Source organism: Rhinocladiella mackenziei, assembly GCF_000835555.1.
Source record: "Rhinocladiella mackenziei CBS 650.93 unplaced genomic scaffold supercont1.7, whole genome shotgun sequence".
NCBI classification, from domain to species: domain Eukaryota; kingdom Fungi; phylum Ascomycota; class Eurotiomycetes; order Chaetothyriales; family Herpotrichiellaceae; genus Rhinocladiella; species Rhinocladiella mackenziei.
In genome coordinates this window covers 333,547-349,621 of record NW_013550598.1, presented here as the reverse complement: position 1 = coordinate 349,621, position 16,075 = coordinate 333,547, and the positions used below count along the sequence as shown (strand labels likewise).

The following is a 16,075-nucleotide window of genomic DNA, read 5'->3' as shown; positions in this document are numbered from 1 at the left end:
ACAGACAAGCTTGGCATTCCGAAATCATAATTCTTTATTTGCTCACAAAGCTTGCTCCTTCGTGAATCCTCATTCGGGAAGGCTTTTGTGGCCAATGGAACAACCTGTTGCACGCCAACGCACTAAGCAGAGCACGCTGGGGAAATCCAGGCAGGTCAGCATCAACATCAGCTCTTGTGACAAGAGAGCTTCAATGCCATTCAAGGTCTGGAGGGTAGTATCGACATTCCCGGTCAGCCCACTGACGGAGTTAAGTAGTGACCCCCCTTTCTGATCGTTGTTAGCTTGACTGAAACAAACCTTCAAACTTCAGGGCTGGGGTGAGCAAAGTATGCATATAAGACATCAATTCAGACCCGTAGATCATGTCTACTTGCTCACATAGCAAGACAAGTGACTACGTTCAATTCATATTTCCAAAAGGTGTCTTCTCTCGAACAAGACTTTTTCCAATCCGAGCTTCCGAGCCTCTTTTGCTCGACGGTGATGTCTCTCCACAGGACTCTGAGAGAGCTGCAACGAGGCTCCAACCCCAGCAGCCGTTCTTCGTCAAGCGCAAGCACATCGAGGCAAAACCCCATTTCACCACAAGTCAATCGCTCTCAATCCAATCGTGCAGCACACCAGTCTGTTTTTTCAAATCAATTGCAAAGCAAGCCTGACTCGCGGGACCCAAACTCAACTCGAGACTACTTAGAGGAAGTACTTGATTCGGAATTTGAATGTGGTGACGCACCACCACCTTATATGTTCCTGTGCAATGGCGATAAAAAACCAGAATACACGATTTGTCATGGCAGCTCTACCCAGGCTAATGTTTCTCGTCTCGATGGTGCCTTGTGCCTACGATGTAACATGAAGAAAGCCAAAGCTTGGTATCTGAAGACGCAAAGGGATTGTGTAAATAGGTGACAGACCCAATGTGGGAAATTCCGTTATCGTCAACGTATGAGCAAGGCGCCACGGAGCACTTGATATGGGGCCAGGGAATGATTACTTATGAGATACGAATGAGACTCTGTTGCATACAAATTTGGCTACCGATCAGCTTCCATTCTCAACTCCATTCGTCCAAAGATTTTCTGCATGCCTTAGAGTTGAACCACATGGATACCTCGCCCATGCGGACTACAGTTACACTGATATCCTCATTGGCATCAACTCAAACAAGAACTTGCTGCCTGTGGTTCGAATGACTTACAACAGATCATCAATTCGACATCAAGCACACATACGCTTCAAGAAAGGTACGCTATGGAGACTCGGTGCCTCTTAGATCAAATTTTCAGAGAGAGATACAGTTTTGATATCCGATCAAAGGAAAGATCAAGAGCTGTGTTTCACAGTAAAGCAAAATCTTTGAGACAACGATGTCGAACTGGATTTTCGATATCGGCGCGAACCCAGCGCTCTCGAGTTGTTCTACGACTTGTTCTTTGTTGGCAACCTTGCCACAGTCACCATCAAAAGCGAGATCGTTGGTGCCAGATGATGCATTTGCATCACTGCAGACTATTATCAGAGCACAGCTCTCAAAGCATATCTAGAATTCTTCACGCTCCTCTGTTTACATGGCTTCATACCATTATGTACGATGTCAGATTTTCCACGAGCACCGTATTTCACCATGTGCACAAGGCAATTTCTTTCGTAGTCATGATCAGTTTGTGATCTGTGCATCAATTTATGATATAGGAAATGTCCATGCAACCATCAATAAGTTCAAGGCCATGTCGCTAGTGCTGATGGCGTCGTGGCTGGCTCTCGCATTTCAATACGGTGTCACCTTATACATTCGAAGAGATTGCAAGACGAGAATCACATCTGTACGACAGGATGCTTGACCGTTTCGGGGGGGGATTCTCCGTCATTTTCGGGGGAGTCAAGCACATACCTAACTGTTATCTTGCATGATTCGTTTGAACAGGGAAGAATCATTTCAAGGACTGACGACTCTAGGTATGCCACCTGCTCATGTGACGCAGTTTCAATTGTTGCGATCTTGTGTCATTAGGAGGTTTCCGCTTCAAATGTAATCATCTCGTCGGGAGGAGGCTTGGTCCATTGACTCTTATCATTCTGGGCGGGGGTATCTTGGGCATATCGAGGATTACTTACCGGTTGTCCCATACTGTGACCATAGTAACCGCAAGTAACTTTGGTCGGCTCATTTGTGCGGTCCTCTTGGTGGTGAGTCAAGTTTCTTGTTTCTCATTGCATGACTTGACAAGGATTAGTATGTTATCCTCATGTTCTATTTCAGTCACATCGAACACGATCAATTTGGTACCGTTCGCCAACAAATATGGCTCATTTTGACCATCCAGTTCACGTGGTTGTCCTTCTTATCGTGGAAGGGTCTTCAATTTTTTTATGTTGTCGGGATTCATTGGTCGTATCATGACTGCATGAGAGTCCTCTTTATCCGCTCCACGCTTACCTATACTGCAGTAGTTATTTCGAAGGATATCTGAGCTTAGCTGAAGTCGGATCGGACATTGCAACGTGCCTAGATGCCTTGATCAATACGACCTTCAAAAGCGGTACATTGCTCATCAAGCTGGATGACTATACGAGTGACATTGTGGAGATTGAAAACATTCTTGACGCCTTCAACTCGACTCGATGGCAAGACAAGGCCAGCACTGTAATTAATGAGCTTTGGGGTGGAGGGGAGGCCCGCAATAGGCCATAGCTTGTAAGGTTGAAGGAACATGGTCCACACGATCATGATCCCTCACCAATTGAACAGACAGCATTGGCACGCGATGCGATGGATACGGTCTTCATATACTTTTACTTCGCTGCGGGAAGCCTTCCTCTCTGTCTTCGCGAAGAAGCAGCATCCAAATTGAAATGTGATGTCAATCAGTGTCAGAGTGATCGTGGGAATGGGAGTCATTCTCCGGCGGCCGCGGCAAATCAGATTGACAATAACACGAGAGTCATTCGTTTTACCTAAACCCTCTGGACAGTGGGTGTGGTGATGCTTGGATATATTATCGGTAAGATTTCCCGGTGTTCTGTTCACGCTGACCGTGTTCGACAGTCATCGTATTGGATCACGTAATTTATCGGTTAAATGAGCGCAAGCGGCTCGCCGCCTTACCAGAGTGGAGTGATCGCAATAGTTTTTTCCATTATGAGGGCATCCCGCAGGATCTTCCACGGATGTAGCAACACGACCAGAAGGCGATTTGTAAAATAATCGGGTTGTACCGGACTGTTCAATCGGGAACGAGACATTTTCTCAGCCTTCTCCCTTTCTCTCGTTGTGGGGTGGATATTTCGATTTGTTTTCGCTTTGGCGCAAGTGGTCGGGCCCTGGCTTTCGGTGGAGCTTATGAAGCTACTAATGCAACCGTAAGAGAAACAACGGTGGCCCGATCCATTGATTTCACCCCTGATTTTCGTCCTCTAATTGTGGCCTGATCTGCTCGGGTCAGAAAAGCTGAGTAGTTTGCGACTTCGACAGGCATCTAACAGCAGCTTTTTGTATGTCGCACGGAGAGAGTGGGGGGAAAGTACCCCGCGGAGATGCTCGAGGCCCCACTGGATTTTGCACCTGGTTGTGGGCTCCAAAGAGGGTGCTCATTGCAAAGTAAGCCGATTCAACGGCTCAGACCCCTGCAATTGTGATAGACCGTTAGTTAGATCAAGCACATGCTTGGAAATATCTCAGATCTGGTTGTACAGTATCTCCCGGATCATCCATGTCTGATATGATAGTGGGCGATAAGTAGTGCAAGCCACGGAACCTTTGGGCGACTCTTATTGTCACGATTGTGCTGCCGCGGAGATAACAAAGTGAGTCAATTGCTGCAACATGTAAACATCAGATCAGTATATAAGTCGACTCGAGGTTCGCATGATCTTGGTCAGAGCATTGACATTGAATATATCACTGGCAGCGAACAGCAACGCATGATGGAGCATATCGACGAAGTCCTTATCACGACTGATCTCCCGGCAAGGATGAAGTATCTCCAATCCTTCATTCGATGGGATCCAACCAAGGATGGCCCCCTGATTGAGGCTTGCAAACCTGTCCTCGCCCCTATCGTCACCAATGTCGTCGATGCCGTCTATGATCACCTTCTCCAGTACGACATTACTGCAGCACCGTTTGCGCCGGCACAATCTGCGGAAGGACAGTCCGCAGATGTCCACGAGCTGCATCGAGACCACGCAAATATCAAGTTCCGGAAAGACTTCTTGAAAGGATACCTTGTCAGGCTGGTTTCGAACCATGACTGGTCGCCAGAAAGCAAGTTTTGGGCATATATTGACATGGTCGGAAAAGCACACACTGGGTCATTGGATTCGGGTCTCAAGACCCGGAAAAACAAGCCACCATTATATGTGGAATACCGAGACGTCAACCTATTACTGGGCTGGGTTGAGAACGCCGTCACAGACATCGTGATGGGTGTGGAAGCGCTCGACCTCAAGACCAAAATCGACGTCCTCAAGGCTCTGAACAAGTACTGGTGGATCCAGAATGATCTTTTCGCAAGACATTATATCACTGATGGCACAACCGATGGGATTGATGGAGACAAGGTAGGACCTATGCACTATGTGGTTGACCTCAGCTAATAACTTTAGCCGTGATCGAATTATTCCGACCTTTGCTATTGTCCGCATCCACCATCATTCTGTTTGCAGCATATTGGATGCTTCAATATAGGGAGTCAATGGCAGGAGCTACTGGTCGCAAACGAGTGGCATCTCAAAGATTGATCGTTTGATGTCGATCGGGAAGAGGACGAAATGGGGAGAAACCCAACTCGCAATCTGTTCTTTAGGAATGACGTCTAGGGCTGCAAAGAGGTCGATTTATATAGGCATGCAGAGTTAGATCTAACTGGTGTAACACCATTTTCCTCAATGAGGGTGCATATAGGTGTGCATATGGGAGAATTCGAGCAGCAGGAGCTGATGCCAAATGCCGACTTCGAAGTGCAAACACGCCAAGGCTACGAAGCTCAGAGTTTGTCCCTGCTCCCATCGAAAACACCGTTCTGGTCGTCCGACATTCAGTGATTCTCGAGCTAGTCCGCCATGATCTGTTCCAATTGCCGTAGAATCTTTCTCTCGCGCATTCACTCCTCTCGGAAAAGTTCCTCCAGTTTCCGCTATGGATCGACGGTTCCTGCAAATCCCAATGCCGCTCCAATCCAAGCGCCTTCCTCGATTTCCATAGACAGCGCCAATCCAGCGCAGTCATCCGAAACACAGACGCCATCAGCCTCGACTGCGACACTGAAAGCGAGATCGAACGCGACAAAGGAATTGAAAAAGCCGGCCAAGTTGAAGAGCTCGGTCCCCGGTGGGGTGGAGTTGAAGGGGTTGGGCTATACGAAAGCACAACCTCGAATCCTCGCTAAAGAAGACGATGAGTACCCTGACTGGTTGTGGACACTGTTGGATGCGAAAAGGACTACCCTGGGAGATTCAAAAGTTGATCTTGAAGGTATGTTTTCTCATCGCGAAAACTATCTCTTGTGTAGAGATTCTTCTTCACACCCAACTTCCCGCACATCATTTCCACTAACGACATCTACAGCAATGACAAAGAAACAACGGGCCAAATACGAGCGCAAGCAAGCAAAGATTCGTGAATCTCTTCCTGTTACTGTTCCGCTTCACGAGCAAAGTAAAGACTTGACTGGACCGGGGGATGACGCAGTGACCAGTCTAGAACGTCGCCAGGAGATAACAAGAAGCGCGAGGGCGGCGAGAAGGAGAAGTATCCGGGAAAGCAACTTCCTCAAATCGATGTAACGATGATTGGAACGGATCAGCCGTGTATATTATCTCGTCAAAATGCCAGGTGCTTCTGAGATGATTATTCGACTTCAGCGTTCTTCGAAGCACCTCTTGATTGCCATCAAAAAGTTAACCGAACAAGTCAACTCCTGCACTCAGTCACCAAAGTATCCACAAGAAGCATGAATCCGATGTTTACAATTACAAGAAGCCGTGCATTAATCTTCCAGAAACTTGATAAGCGTCCCATGTTCAGTCATACCATCGCGCCATCGATATACACATGCGTTATGCATAGCCTGCGTCCCGTTATGAGAAGCTGTTCTCCAATGTGATCTGCCGCCGGGGTATCATTTCCAGTCATATCGTTCCCTCATCCATTAGCAGTCATTTCATGCAATAGCATGTTTGTTCACTTGGTTTGCCGACTCCCCTAATTGATCATCAATGCCAATCAAGAGGCGCCAAATCACGGAAAACCCATTATGCGCTGATGCTGCTCGTTGCCGAACTCCACCGCAATCGCCTCAAGCTACTTCCACTGCCGCGTAAAGCCTCGCGTCCACAGTTGCCACTGGTGATGCCCATTTCCCCTTCCAATCTACCTACTTCACGACCCCAGGCGTATCCGGCACTGAAGCTGATGGCGGAAAACACAAGAACCACGCCAGCTGAAATCATCCATGAAGCCAAAGTCGGACTAATCAATTCTTCATTGGCCACTGCTGCTTTGGCGGCGCGGACCTTCTTCGCATGTCGTTCTTTGCTGGACTCGCGTGACTTCCGTTTTGCTTGTTGTGGAGATGGAGTTCTTCGGCGCCGGACGGGCTTCTCAAATTCCGATTCCGGAACCAATCGCAATGCCGTGGGTTGCGTTGACGTTCGTGTTGCTGGTGTCCGGGTTTCGGGGCCCTTGGGTCGAACTGCAGCGGCACAGGAGAGTAAAGTAGTCAATGAAGCACGAAGCGCAGCATCATGGTCAGGTTGATAGGATGATGTGGCAGGTCGATTCCGTGACTGATGATGTCGTGGATAACTTCTTTGTGCTAGCGTCCGATCATCAGATGGTCCAGATGCTGCCAAAGATGGGGCCGGTGGAAAGTATGAGCCTGGTATAGGTCCCGTTTGGGACGATGGTGGATGTGTAAATGCATTTGGTTGTGGAGTAAATGCCTTGTCCAAGCTGCCAGCGCCCAGCGCCGTTGAGGTCTCATCATCATCCGCGTTGCCATCTTGATAGATGTCTTCGTTGGAACTACTCAGGACGCGATCACTTTCACTCTCACTCTCTTCATATTCATCCTGACTGCTTCCGGCAGTGCTTGTTGAACGTGGCTGTGATGTGGAGGTATGAGGGGATGGTTGAAGCGGTCGAGATCTTCGGTCATCGTGGGGTCGAATCTGAAGTCCGGTAGTAATAATGTCATTGCTCGTGGATGATAAGGATGAAGACGAAGGACGAGATGAGATCTCGATCCATGAATCTGTGAGAATGTTAGCCATATCCGTCCTCGCCGCGAACCATGGCGGAATATTGGGATGGCAATACCTTCAGAGCGCATCCCTCGAATACTCGAATTTGGTGGCATCAGGGGTGAATCCGTGGTCCAGGGATGGCGATTGTCTCGCTCACTTCTCTGTGAGCCGAACAACTCTGATTGTGCTGGTCGCATGGCTTGCGAAGATATCCCTCCTCGTTTGAAGGGGGCCGGATAAAATCAATCGCCCGCAAAACACCGGAACAATGGTGGTGGCCAAAAAGATTGCAGAGATCTTCGAGGCAATAGACAAGGCGTCGACAAGTGCTGGGCAAAAGTGTGATGCGTCTCACCGCTGACGATGAGATCCGGTGGGGGAGATTTTGACTTCGTGACCTAAGAAATTGCGCTAATACCGGATCTCTTTTAGGGCGGGGAAAGCCTAACCCTGAGGTATACCTATTGCTCTATGTCAGATTGAAGTTGTCAGAATGAAAGGAAGAACAGGATGTTGGATGCTGGAATTGCCGAACCGTCGATGCCAAGGGTCAGCCACTGCCAGCATACCAAGTTTGGATGTAGAAAGGGCAGTGTCCAGCAGGGAACTGGTGCAGGTTTCCCAAATGGCGGAGCTGTGGAAAAAGGAGATTAAGTTCGGGTGGCAGCTGATATCTGGTTTGCTGAGCACTGACACGCCACGGCATCAGATGTCAACCCAAAATGACCAGAATGAATCACGCGGGCGGGCCTTGGGTGCCCGGGGTTGGCCAGAGTCGGATGAATCCACCACCGCCGGTATCGGTTTGGGTGAAACATCCCCGCTCAACATTGTCACCAATGGACGGGCATTTCAGACCGCCAAAAAAGCTACCTAATTGAACCACCATTCGTTTTCATGGACGCGTTGTGAAATTTGGTCTATCGAGTCTCGAGCAGAAACAAACATTTTAGCCAATATTTTTTTTTTTTTTTTATACATTACCTTGAGTTCCCGCTTTGATCCTCCGTTTACTCCGTACATAGGAAACCATGAGACTGGAGATGAAACCGCTGAGTCACTCCAGCATATCCAGTAGATCATGACAATCGACAGTCGATCAAGTACCATGGATCTGGTGTTTGTCAACTTAGAAAGTTGTCTTTTTTCCAGAGAAGTCGCCAAATCCCCCGCGATTTGTAGTGAAAGCGCGACCACCACGACCACCACCTCGTCCGCCGAAATCTCCTCTGCCACCACCACGGCCGCGTCCATTGAAGCCACCGCGTCCGCCACGTCCGCCGAATCCTCCTCCTCGTGCTGGAGAGTCACCGTTTTGTTGACGGGGTTGAGTGTAGTCAATGCGGACTGATCGATTGCTAATGTACGCACCCTGCATGGCTTCAAGAGCTGCAGTGGCCTCTTCCACTGATGCGAAGGTCACGTATCCAAAGCCCTTGGGTGCGGCAGTTTCACGATCGGTAGGGATGCGAATTCCCATCACGGTCCCGTAGGGGGCAAATGCATCAGAGATATCTTCCTGGGTCACATTGAAAGAGAGGTTTCCGAGGAACAATGTATCGGTAGGGTCGCCAATCTTATCGCCATGTGACTTGCGACGTTCTTCTAGTTTATCTCCCGGGTTGGGACGAGCATTGGCAAAGTCGACATTCAGGGGACGGCCATTGAGCTCAACGCCCTTTTTCAAGGCGTGAGCTTGGGCGGCATCTGCGGCGTCGACGAATTCGACATAACCAAATCTGCGTGGGTGTTAGCTGGGCTTTATCCTACAGAATAGATTGTAGCCTACCCCTTGGAACGTCCACTTTGACGGTCAGTCATCAAACGCACGCCCTTGAGCTCGCCAAATTCCTGAAATTCTTGTCTCAACCAGTCTTCGTCGACGTCCCATGAAAGATTGCCGACAAACAAGTTGCAGCTATTTGAAGCGTTCACAGCATCAACCTTGGTCTTCTTGGAGACCGGGGTCTCGACCTCTTCGGCCTTGCGTTTGACAGGTTGTGTGTTGGCTTCGATTTCGGCTTCTTCATCTTCTTCTTCATCACTTTCGCTTTCATCACTGTCTTCGCTCTCTTCGCTGTCGTCTTCCTCTTCACTTTCGTCGCTGTTGCTTGCCTCATCACTGTCAGTATCATCATCCTCACTGTCCTCACCGTCAACGCGGGCAGGCTTGACACCATTTGTCTTGGGAGCAGCTTTGATTTCCTCGTCACTTTCGGACTCCTCAGAGCTGTCATCCCCGTCGACTTCTTCTTCCGCAACAGCGACATTTGTGCCTTCGACCTCTTCATCGGCCGAATCTTCGTCATCTTCGGATTCAGACTCCTCGCTGGAACTTTCCTCATCGCTTTCCTCCTCGTCAGAGTCATCAGCGTCGGCTCTGACACCCGGAGCCCCATTGAGCGCAGAACCGTTCAATTTTGGTGCCTCGTCTTCTGATGTAGACTCGTCGGAGTCAGGCTCTTCGCCAGACTCGTCGTTGGATTCGTCCTCGTCGGCAGGTTTGATCCCGTTAGCTTTCTCGATTGTCGCTTCATTTTCACCGTCACTCTGCTCCTCCTCCTCGTCGGAGCTTTCAGAGCTTGCATTGGACTCCTCATCCTCTTCCTCAGAACTTGGTTCTGGAGCTGGCAGCTGGACAGGTATCTTCTTCGTCTTCTTTTCTTCCTTGGTAGCGATTTTCTTGGCCATTTCCCTGCCCTTGATTTTCATGCTTTGCGCAGGCTTCGTGACGGCCGCGCCCTTGACTTTGGTCAGGACGTCGGGTTTTGGGCCAGCCTTTGCGGCGACCTTTGCGGCGGACTTGGACTTTGATTTAGACATCTCGTAGATAAATTACTACTCGCAGCTGGTTAGGAGATGAATATACGATGATGAAGAGATTGTGACAGACCTTGAACCCTCTCAGGTGCAACTTCGTCCCTCGGACCCTCAGCGTGCAGCTTGTGTGCGGCTTGTGTGTGGCAAAACCCTCAACCCACAAAGTGAATTAGAGCCCTCGACCTCAAATGTCAAATGCCGGAGCAAATGACTGGCAGAAACAGAAATTTCTGCGGAGCGCGCAATACCACAGTGATGGAACTCAGACTGGACAAAAAGGTCGACAGGAATAGACAAGCAAGACCTGCGACAATGGATTCAGATACCCTCGTTTATCAGACCCACGGAGCCCTCGATAAGACCTCAAATGATGTCCTCGACGAACATGCCCACTAAGAATAGAATATTATGGGAAGAGGAAAACCTAAAGCGCAAGGGAAAAAATTTAAAAGGCGAGAAAATTTCTGGGCGCTAGTGCTGGCTTTTTATCTTATCTTAGCGCGTCGGAATAATTCAACGAAATCTCGACGTTTCCATCAAACCTCGAAGCAAGCCCCGGCCCTTTTCTGTTTGCTGGAGGACTCTCCCTTCTCTCGGCACGATGTCGACTCCTTCCCACTCTCACAGACCTCGCAAGAAGCGGAAACAAGGACTGACACTGATTCGAAGTGACACCATTGCAGACATCGTCAAGGTTAATGCTCATGACAACTCCATCACTCCCGAATTTCCTCTGGTTGCTTTTTTATGGCCCGCTCGGGGGACGACGTCTCAATGGATTGTTTTGCCCTTGGTCCTGATGATTGCAGCCGTCTTTAGATGGAGTATTGGTCTCTGGGGTTACTCCGGATACCAGCAGCCACCAATGTATGGGGATTTTGAAGCTCAAAGACATTGGATGGAGATTACGATCCATCTGCCCGTGTCCAGTTGGTACTTTCATGACCTCCAATATTGGGGCCTTGACTACCCGCCGTTGACAGCTTATCATAGCTGGCTCTGCGGCAGCGTGTGAGTGCTTTGACGATTTCTCCTTGGATCATGCTGATGAATCAAAGGGGATCGATTTTCAGCCAGGACTGGTTTTCTCTCGACACATCTCGTGGGATGGAAGACCCCAACCTCAAGGTATTCATGCGAGCGACTGTCGTGGTGTCGGAATATCTCGTCTATGTGCCTGCATTGATTATATTTCTTCGCCATTTCAGCCGGGCACAGGGGACTGGGACCACTTCATCTTCAATCGCCCTCGTTGCTATCCTGATGCAGCCTGCCAACATTCTCATTGACCACGGCCACTTCCAGTACAACACCGTCATGCTCGGCTTCGTCGTTGCCGCCTTGTCGAGCATGTACGCCGGGCGGCCTTTATGGTCTTGCTTGTTTTTTGTCGCCGCTCTGGGATTCAAGCAGATGGCCCTATACTATTCACCTGTCATCTTTGCATACCTTCTAGGGTCTTGTCTCACTCCAAAGTTCCGCATGGGTCGACTCTTATCGATCGCAATGACCACGATTCTGGCATTCGCCACTTTGTTCGCGCCCCTACTGCTGGGTGCACTTTATGATCTGTATCAGAGGACACCTCTTTCTTCGCCACCAACACCACCATTCCTTGCCGAACGTGGTGTCACCCTCAATTCCCACTCGCCACTTGGGGTGATCACCCTGCAAATTAGTCAGGTCCTCCACCGGATGTTTCCTTTTGCTCGTGGACTGTTTGAAGACAAAGTGGCCAACTTTTGGTGCTTCACCAATACATTCTACAAATTGCGAAAACTCCAGGGAACAATTGATCTCCCGCGGCTTTCAGCCATATTTACTCTCGGCTCCATCCTCGGACCAATGCTCGTCATCGGCGCTGTTCCCAAAAAGTCACTCCTCCCTTACGCTTTGGCGACATCGGCGTGGGGATTTTTCCTCTTCTCATTCCAAGTCCACGAAAAGTCCGTGCTCCTACCATTACTTCCAATGACGCTATTGCTTGGAGGCAAGCAGGGTCTCGGCAAGGAATACAGAGCATGGATTGGCTGGGCAAATATGCTGGGCGTGTGGACAATGTACCCCCTCCTAAAGAGAGATGGTCTCCAAGTACCCTACTTTGTGGTCTCACTCCTGTGGTGCTACCTCCTGGGTCTCCCACCAACCAGCGTCAATGCATACTACGACCCTGACCACGATAATGTTCCCGGCCGACCTCTGGCCCCGGATGAAATGTACACGCCGACTAAAATATTGCATTTCCAAACATATCTCGTCATGGCATTCTGGCATCTTTTGGCGGCATTTGCCATTCCCCCTGATGATAAGCCTGACCTTTGGGTTGTTGTCAACTCCTGTATTGGGGCCGTTGCTTTCGGAATTTGCTATCTCTGGTGTTTCTGGAAATTGGTATTGGAAAGCGGGTTACTTGACCAATATGTTGGGGATCGCAACGTCAATGCTAATCAGCCTATTTCCATGGAGCAGTCAGCCTCTCCAGAGAAGAAGATCAAGTAAATATCCCTCCTCCCCTACCCAATTCCGTTGATCCTGCTCTCCTATATTGGGGTAACGCTGTTTCATGAGACCCATTATACAAAATCCTATTTACGTAAAATCATTTGCTTTCCAAAAATCGCAACTGTCTATCATAAACCCATCACGTCTATCATGTTGCTCCGATCATACATAGTTCACGACCCCTCGGACAGCCCAAATTTCTCCATTACCTACCCGGCCAACCACACCGTCAACGATCAGATCTCCTGGCTTGATGATTTTCTCCCCATCAATCTCCTCCCACCACAGTTCTTGCCCACCTAGTGTCTTGATTTTTTCGGTTTTGCCTTCTCTCCACGGGCTGGTTGGCACCACGTGCTCTTCTACAAACCGCTGCAGGTTTCGCGCCGCCTTGTCCTCATCTCTTTCCGCACTAACTCCTGTATCATCGCCCGGTCTATCCTCCCAGGGTTTGCGGGGAAGCGCTTGCATGGCGCTGTTCAGTGGCGACAGTAAAGTGGTATTATCTTCTGGCTTGGTAGATTCCAAACGGTCCGTCACAGTCGAAATGTCACGGGTTAAAGATGCAAAGATGTTGATCTTGCGGGTTTGTGGGAGGATGTCGGAGATTGAAAGGGTGTTATCATCCACACCATCGCCCATGCCGCCGCGGAAATGGTCGGATTCTTCTGGGTTTCTGCCCTGGACCGGTCCTGGATTCATGGGGTTTTGGTCTTGGTTTGTGTGGACGATGTCGAGAGAAAATGGATTGTCGCGGAAGATATCAAGGGAAGGTAGAGCGGTGGTCAGAGAGACCGAAGAAAAGAAGAGAGAGAAGAGGATTGTGCGACGCATCTTTGGGCCACGTCCGAGATTTCAATCTGAATGATAGTCTCGAATTGCGAGAGCAAGAAAGCCGGTGGCGTTTGATGAGGGTGATCCAAAGTCGCAAGCGGATAAAGTCTGGGCACCCCACAACTCACCCCGCTTTGGGCCCTGGGTGACGCCGCCCTGTGCTCACCCCCTGCTCACTAACCTGTGACTCACTGTCGTGGGGGCCGAAAGCTTGGGTGACTTTGGCCTGCTCACCTTGGTGGGTCCGCTTACCGACGGCCGTGATTGGCGTCCTTGATCCGCCATCGTGGTGCCTATGCTGGCGCAGGCTTCAGAACTACGAGCCGTTTCAAAAGCAGCGGCAGTGGACGCACACTTTTAGGCTGGCATCGTCTGGCCTGCTTTGTGTGGTAAGGAGCCGCTATCTTCGCTGCCGCGCACTCTCACTCTAGGCCGTGGGATAAATAGAGGAGAATACCTCCTCGCTGCTTTCACCGGAGTTCACACCTCTCAAGATATCCCAGCGCCCGAGCCCTTCCACTCCTAGCTTTGCCTGACTGTCTAACACAGTAGGCACGCATGTGGTCATCACTCGTTGGGAGAGAATGACTCAAACTTACGCAAACCTGGCCAGCCCCTTCTTGCGCATTCCTGCTGTCGACAAGCCTTCCACCGCTTCTGCTCGCTACCCTCCGATCTTTCGCGCCGGGAACTCCTTGATGACCTAGCCTCTGTGCTCATGGCTATCATACGTACGTCCCATATGGCTAGTTTTGGCCCACGGGACATTTCCAACTCCCGATCTGCCCTCAGCCCTCGACAATGGTCTCAACTCCGCAGTTTCGACACGCTGTATGGCTCTACCGTGGGTCGAGAGGACACCTGATCTTCAGTACAACCCAATGGTCTGCACACGGACGAGACCGTGGGATGGCTGAAACGCGCAACTATTGACCCGCCACGGCGACAGATGCACTGCACGAACTCCGAGGACGACCCAGCAATTCCTGGTAGCATTAGATGTGAATTTATCGCCAAGCTCAAATTATGCCTTGCCATCCGGCCATCACACCAGGTTTAGGTTTTGCGCAATTGAAGCTGGGCGGCTTTCTCTCACCACAGCTGTAATAGGCAGAATACCAGATCTAGGGCTTCGAACGCTGCCGAGATAGTTGTCGAGACAGAGAGTGATTCAGAGAGCGACTGTGATGTTACGGGAGTGACAACAGAGCGTCTGGCACTCCTTCTTGACGAGCACGGCGACGCAGCCGACAAAGTCTGCCGAGTGGCACATTCCGCAAACCCTGCAAGAGCCGAAGACATTGCTACGGGAAGACCAACATTCGACCCGGCGCCGCACCTTTCTACAAGCAATGCAGATTCGTTCGAGATCCCGGAAACACCGTCAGTGCCAGAGAAAATGCGGTGCCCAGTACATCCCTGGTCAAGGATAAGCATTTACATGCGAAACAGCCTCAACAACGTCCTACTGTAGTAGATTGGGGACTCCTGTCCAGCGCCATCAGCGTGCTCCCTGGATTGACGCTAGCTACAACGACACAGAGATCTATCCGGTGGCCTACGACATTGGTAAGAATCAAGAATGAACCGAATGTAGTACTAAGTTGTGGCTAAGCCGCTTTTAGCCTTTTGACGCCCTTGAATTCCCTGAACTCAATAAGAGTCCATGGCAAAGCGGATGATAGCCATCGGTTCTAGATCTCAAGAAACCAGCCAGGGATCCTCCTTTACCTATAGTGTAGTAAATCATAATACTTGTATGCCTCCTACACTCTCTATCGCATTCTCTACATTGACAAGATGAACTAGCTCCGGATAATCGTTCGCCCACTCCTGGCTTAATTTCCAATTTTCGAGGGAGACAACAAAACTCTCAAACTCGGGATTTAAAACAACGCCGCCATTCTCGGATATGAGGATAAGTTGCTTCGCGTTAGGCCAAGCGAAACGAGGAGCCTTGATATACATAAAGCCGAATGGGGACTACCGAGAATTTCAAGATGATTCAAGATCATATAGTCTCGTAATTGTGGCCAAGGAAGATAGTCAATAGAGATCATATGAGGAAGACTCTCCTGAAGAGCGGAAGAGCGATACCATGGCCGGATATCCTCATAGAAATTTGGGTCTGGATGTAAACGCCACTTGGCTCAGTTTCAATCAGTCAATGGGCTACCTGATGAATACTGTCATGCTGGGAATCTTGACGGGACAGAACATACCCGGAGAAGACGATACATTAAAATGTAAATCCAAAGAGAACAGATGTTGTTGGGAACTCATAACGCCGAAAGATCCCGGCAATGGTGGTAACGACAGGATTTGGTGTCAATTTTGAAGCAGTTTTTGGCATTATTTTAGAATCGCCTGGTTAGGGAAAGAGCGACGAGCCGGCCAATCACGTAACCATATGGCTCGGCGTTATCACGTAACTATGCCGGGGAGGGCGCCGGGTAATGTTATTCTGTACACCACATTTTGTTATTCTGTACACCGCTTTTGATTGGTCCGGATTTTTATTTTTCCGGTTATCTGCGCAGTTCGAAGATACGTGATGTCACAACACCTAAGTCTGCCTATATAGAATGCAGAAATGATGGTTAACGATGGTATCCTCTGCACGGTCGATACCTCGTGCTGACTAAGGTAACAAACCAGCGCCCATAGGCTT

The 16,075-nt window shown here is 49.6% G+C and overlaps 6 protein-coding genes across 6 annotated transcripts; 3 read left to right on the top strand and 3 right to left on the bottom strand.

Moving 5' to 3' along the window:
- Positions 1-3,927: 3,927 nt before the first annotated feature.
- Positions 3,928-4,599, top strand: Z518_08964 (uncharacterized protein; the record flags this gene model as incomplete). Its single annotated transcript, XM_013412921.1, has 1 exon — positions 3,928-4,599. The coding sequence occupies one exon, from the start codon at positions 3,928-3,930 to the stop codon at positions 4,597-4,599; it is 672 nt and encodes a 223-aa protein (XP_013268375.1).
- A 465-nt stretch (positions 4,600-5,064) lies between these two features.
- Positions 5,065-5,787, top strand: Z518_08963 (uncharacterized protein; the record flags this gene model as incomplete). The annotated part of the gene is made up of 2 exons (XM_013412920.1): positions 5,065-5,476; positions 5,570-5,787. The coding sequence occupies 2 exons, from the start codon at positions 5,065-5,067 to the stop codon at positions 5,785-5,787; spliced, it is 630 nt and encodes a 209-aa protein (XP_013268374.1).
- Positions 5,788-6,255: 468 nt separating this feature from the next.
- Positions 6,256-7,445, bottom strand: Z518_08962 (uncharacterized protein; the record flags this gene model as incomplete). Its single annotated transcript, XM_013412919.1, has 2 exons — positions 6,256-7,256; positions 7,322-7,445. The coding sequence occupies 2 exons, from the start codon at positions 7,443-7,445 to the stop codon at positions 6,256-6,258; spliced, it is 1,125 nt and encodes a 374-aa protein (XP_013268373.1).
- Positions 7,446-8,377: 932 nt separating this feature from the next.
- On the bottom strand, positions 8,378-10,071 carry Z518_08961 (uncharacterized protein; the record flags this gene model as incomplete). The annotated part of the gene is made up of 2 exons (XM_013412918.1): positions 8,378-8,987; positions 9,038-10,071. The coding sequence occupies 2 exons, from the start codon at positions 10,069-10,071 to the stop codon at positions 8,378-8,380; spliced, it is 1,644 nt and encodes a 547-aa protein (XP_013268372.1).
- Positions 10,072-10,669: 598 nt separating this feature from the next.
- On the top strand, positions 10,670-12,567 carry Z518_08960 (uncharacterized protein; the record flags this gene model as incomplete). Its single annotated transcript, XM_013412917.1, has 2 exons — positions 10,670-11,079; positions 11,127-12,567. 2 exons carry the CDS (start codon positions 10,670-10,672, stop codon positions 12,565-12,567), a joined length of 1,851 nt encoding a protein of 616 aa, XP_013268371.1.
- A 165-nt stretch (positions 12,568-12,732) lies between these two features.
- On the bottom strand, positions 12,733-13,272 carry Z518_08959 (uncharacterized protein; the record flags this gene model as incomplete). The annotated part of the gene is made up of 1 exon (XM_013412916.1): positions 12,733-13,272. One exon carries the CDS (start codon positions 13,270-13,272, stop codon positions 12,733-12,735), a length of 540 nt encoding a protein of 179 aa, XP_013268370.1.
- Positions 13,273-16,075: the final 2,803 nt, after the last annotated feature.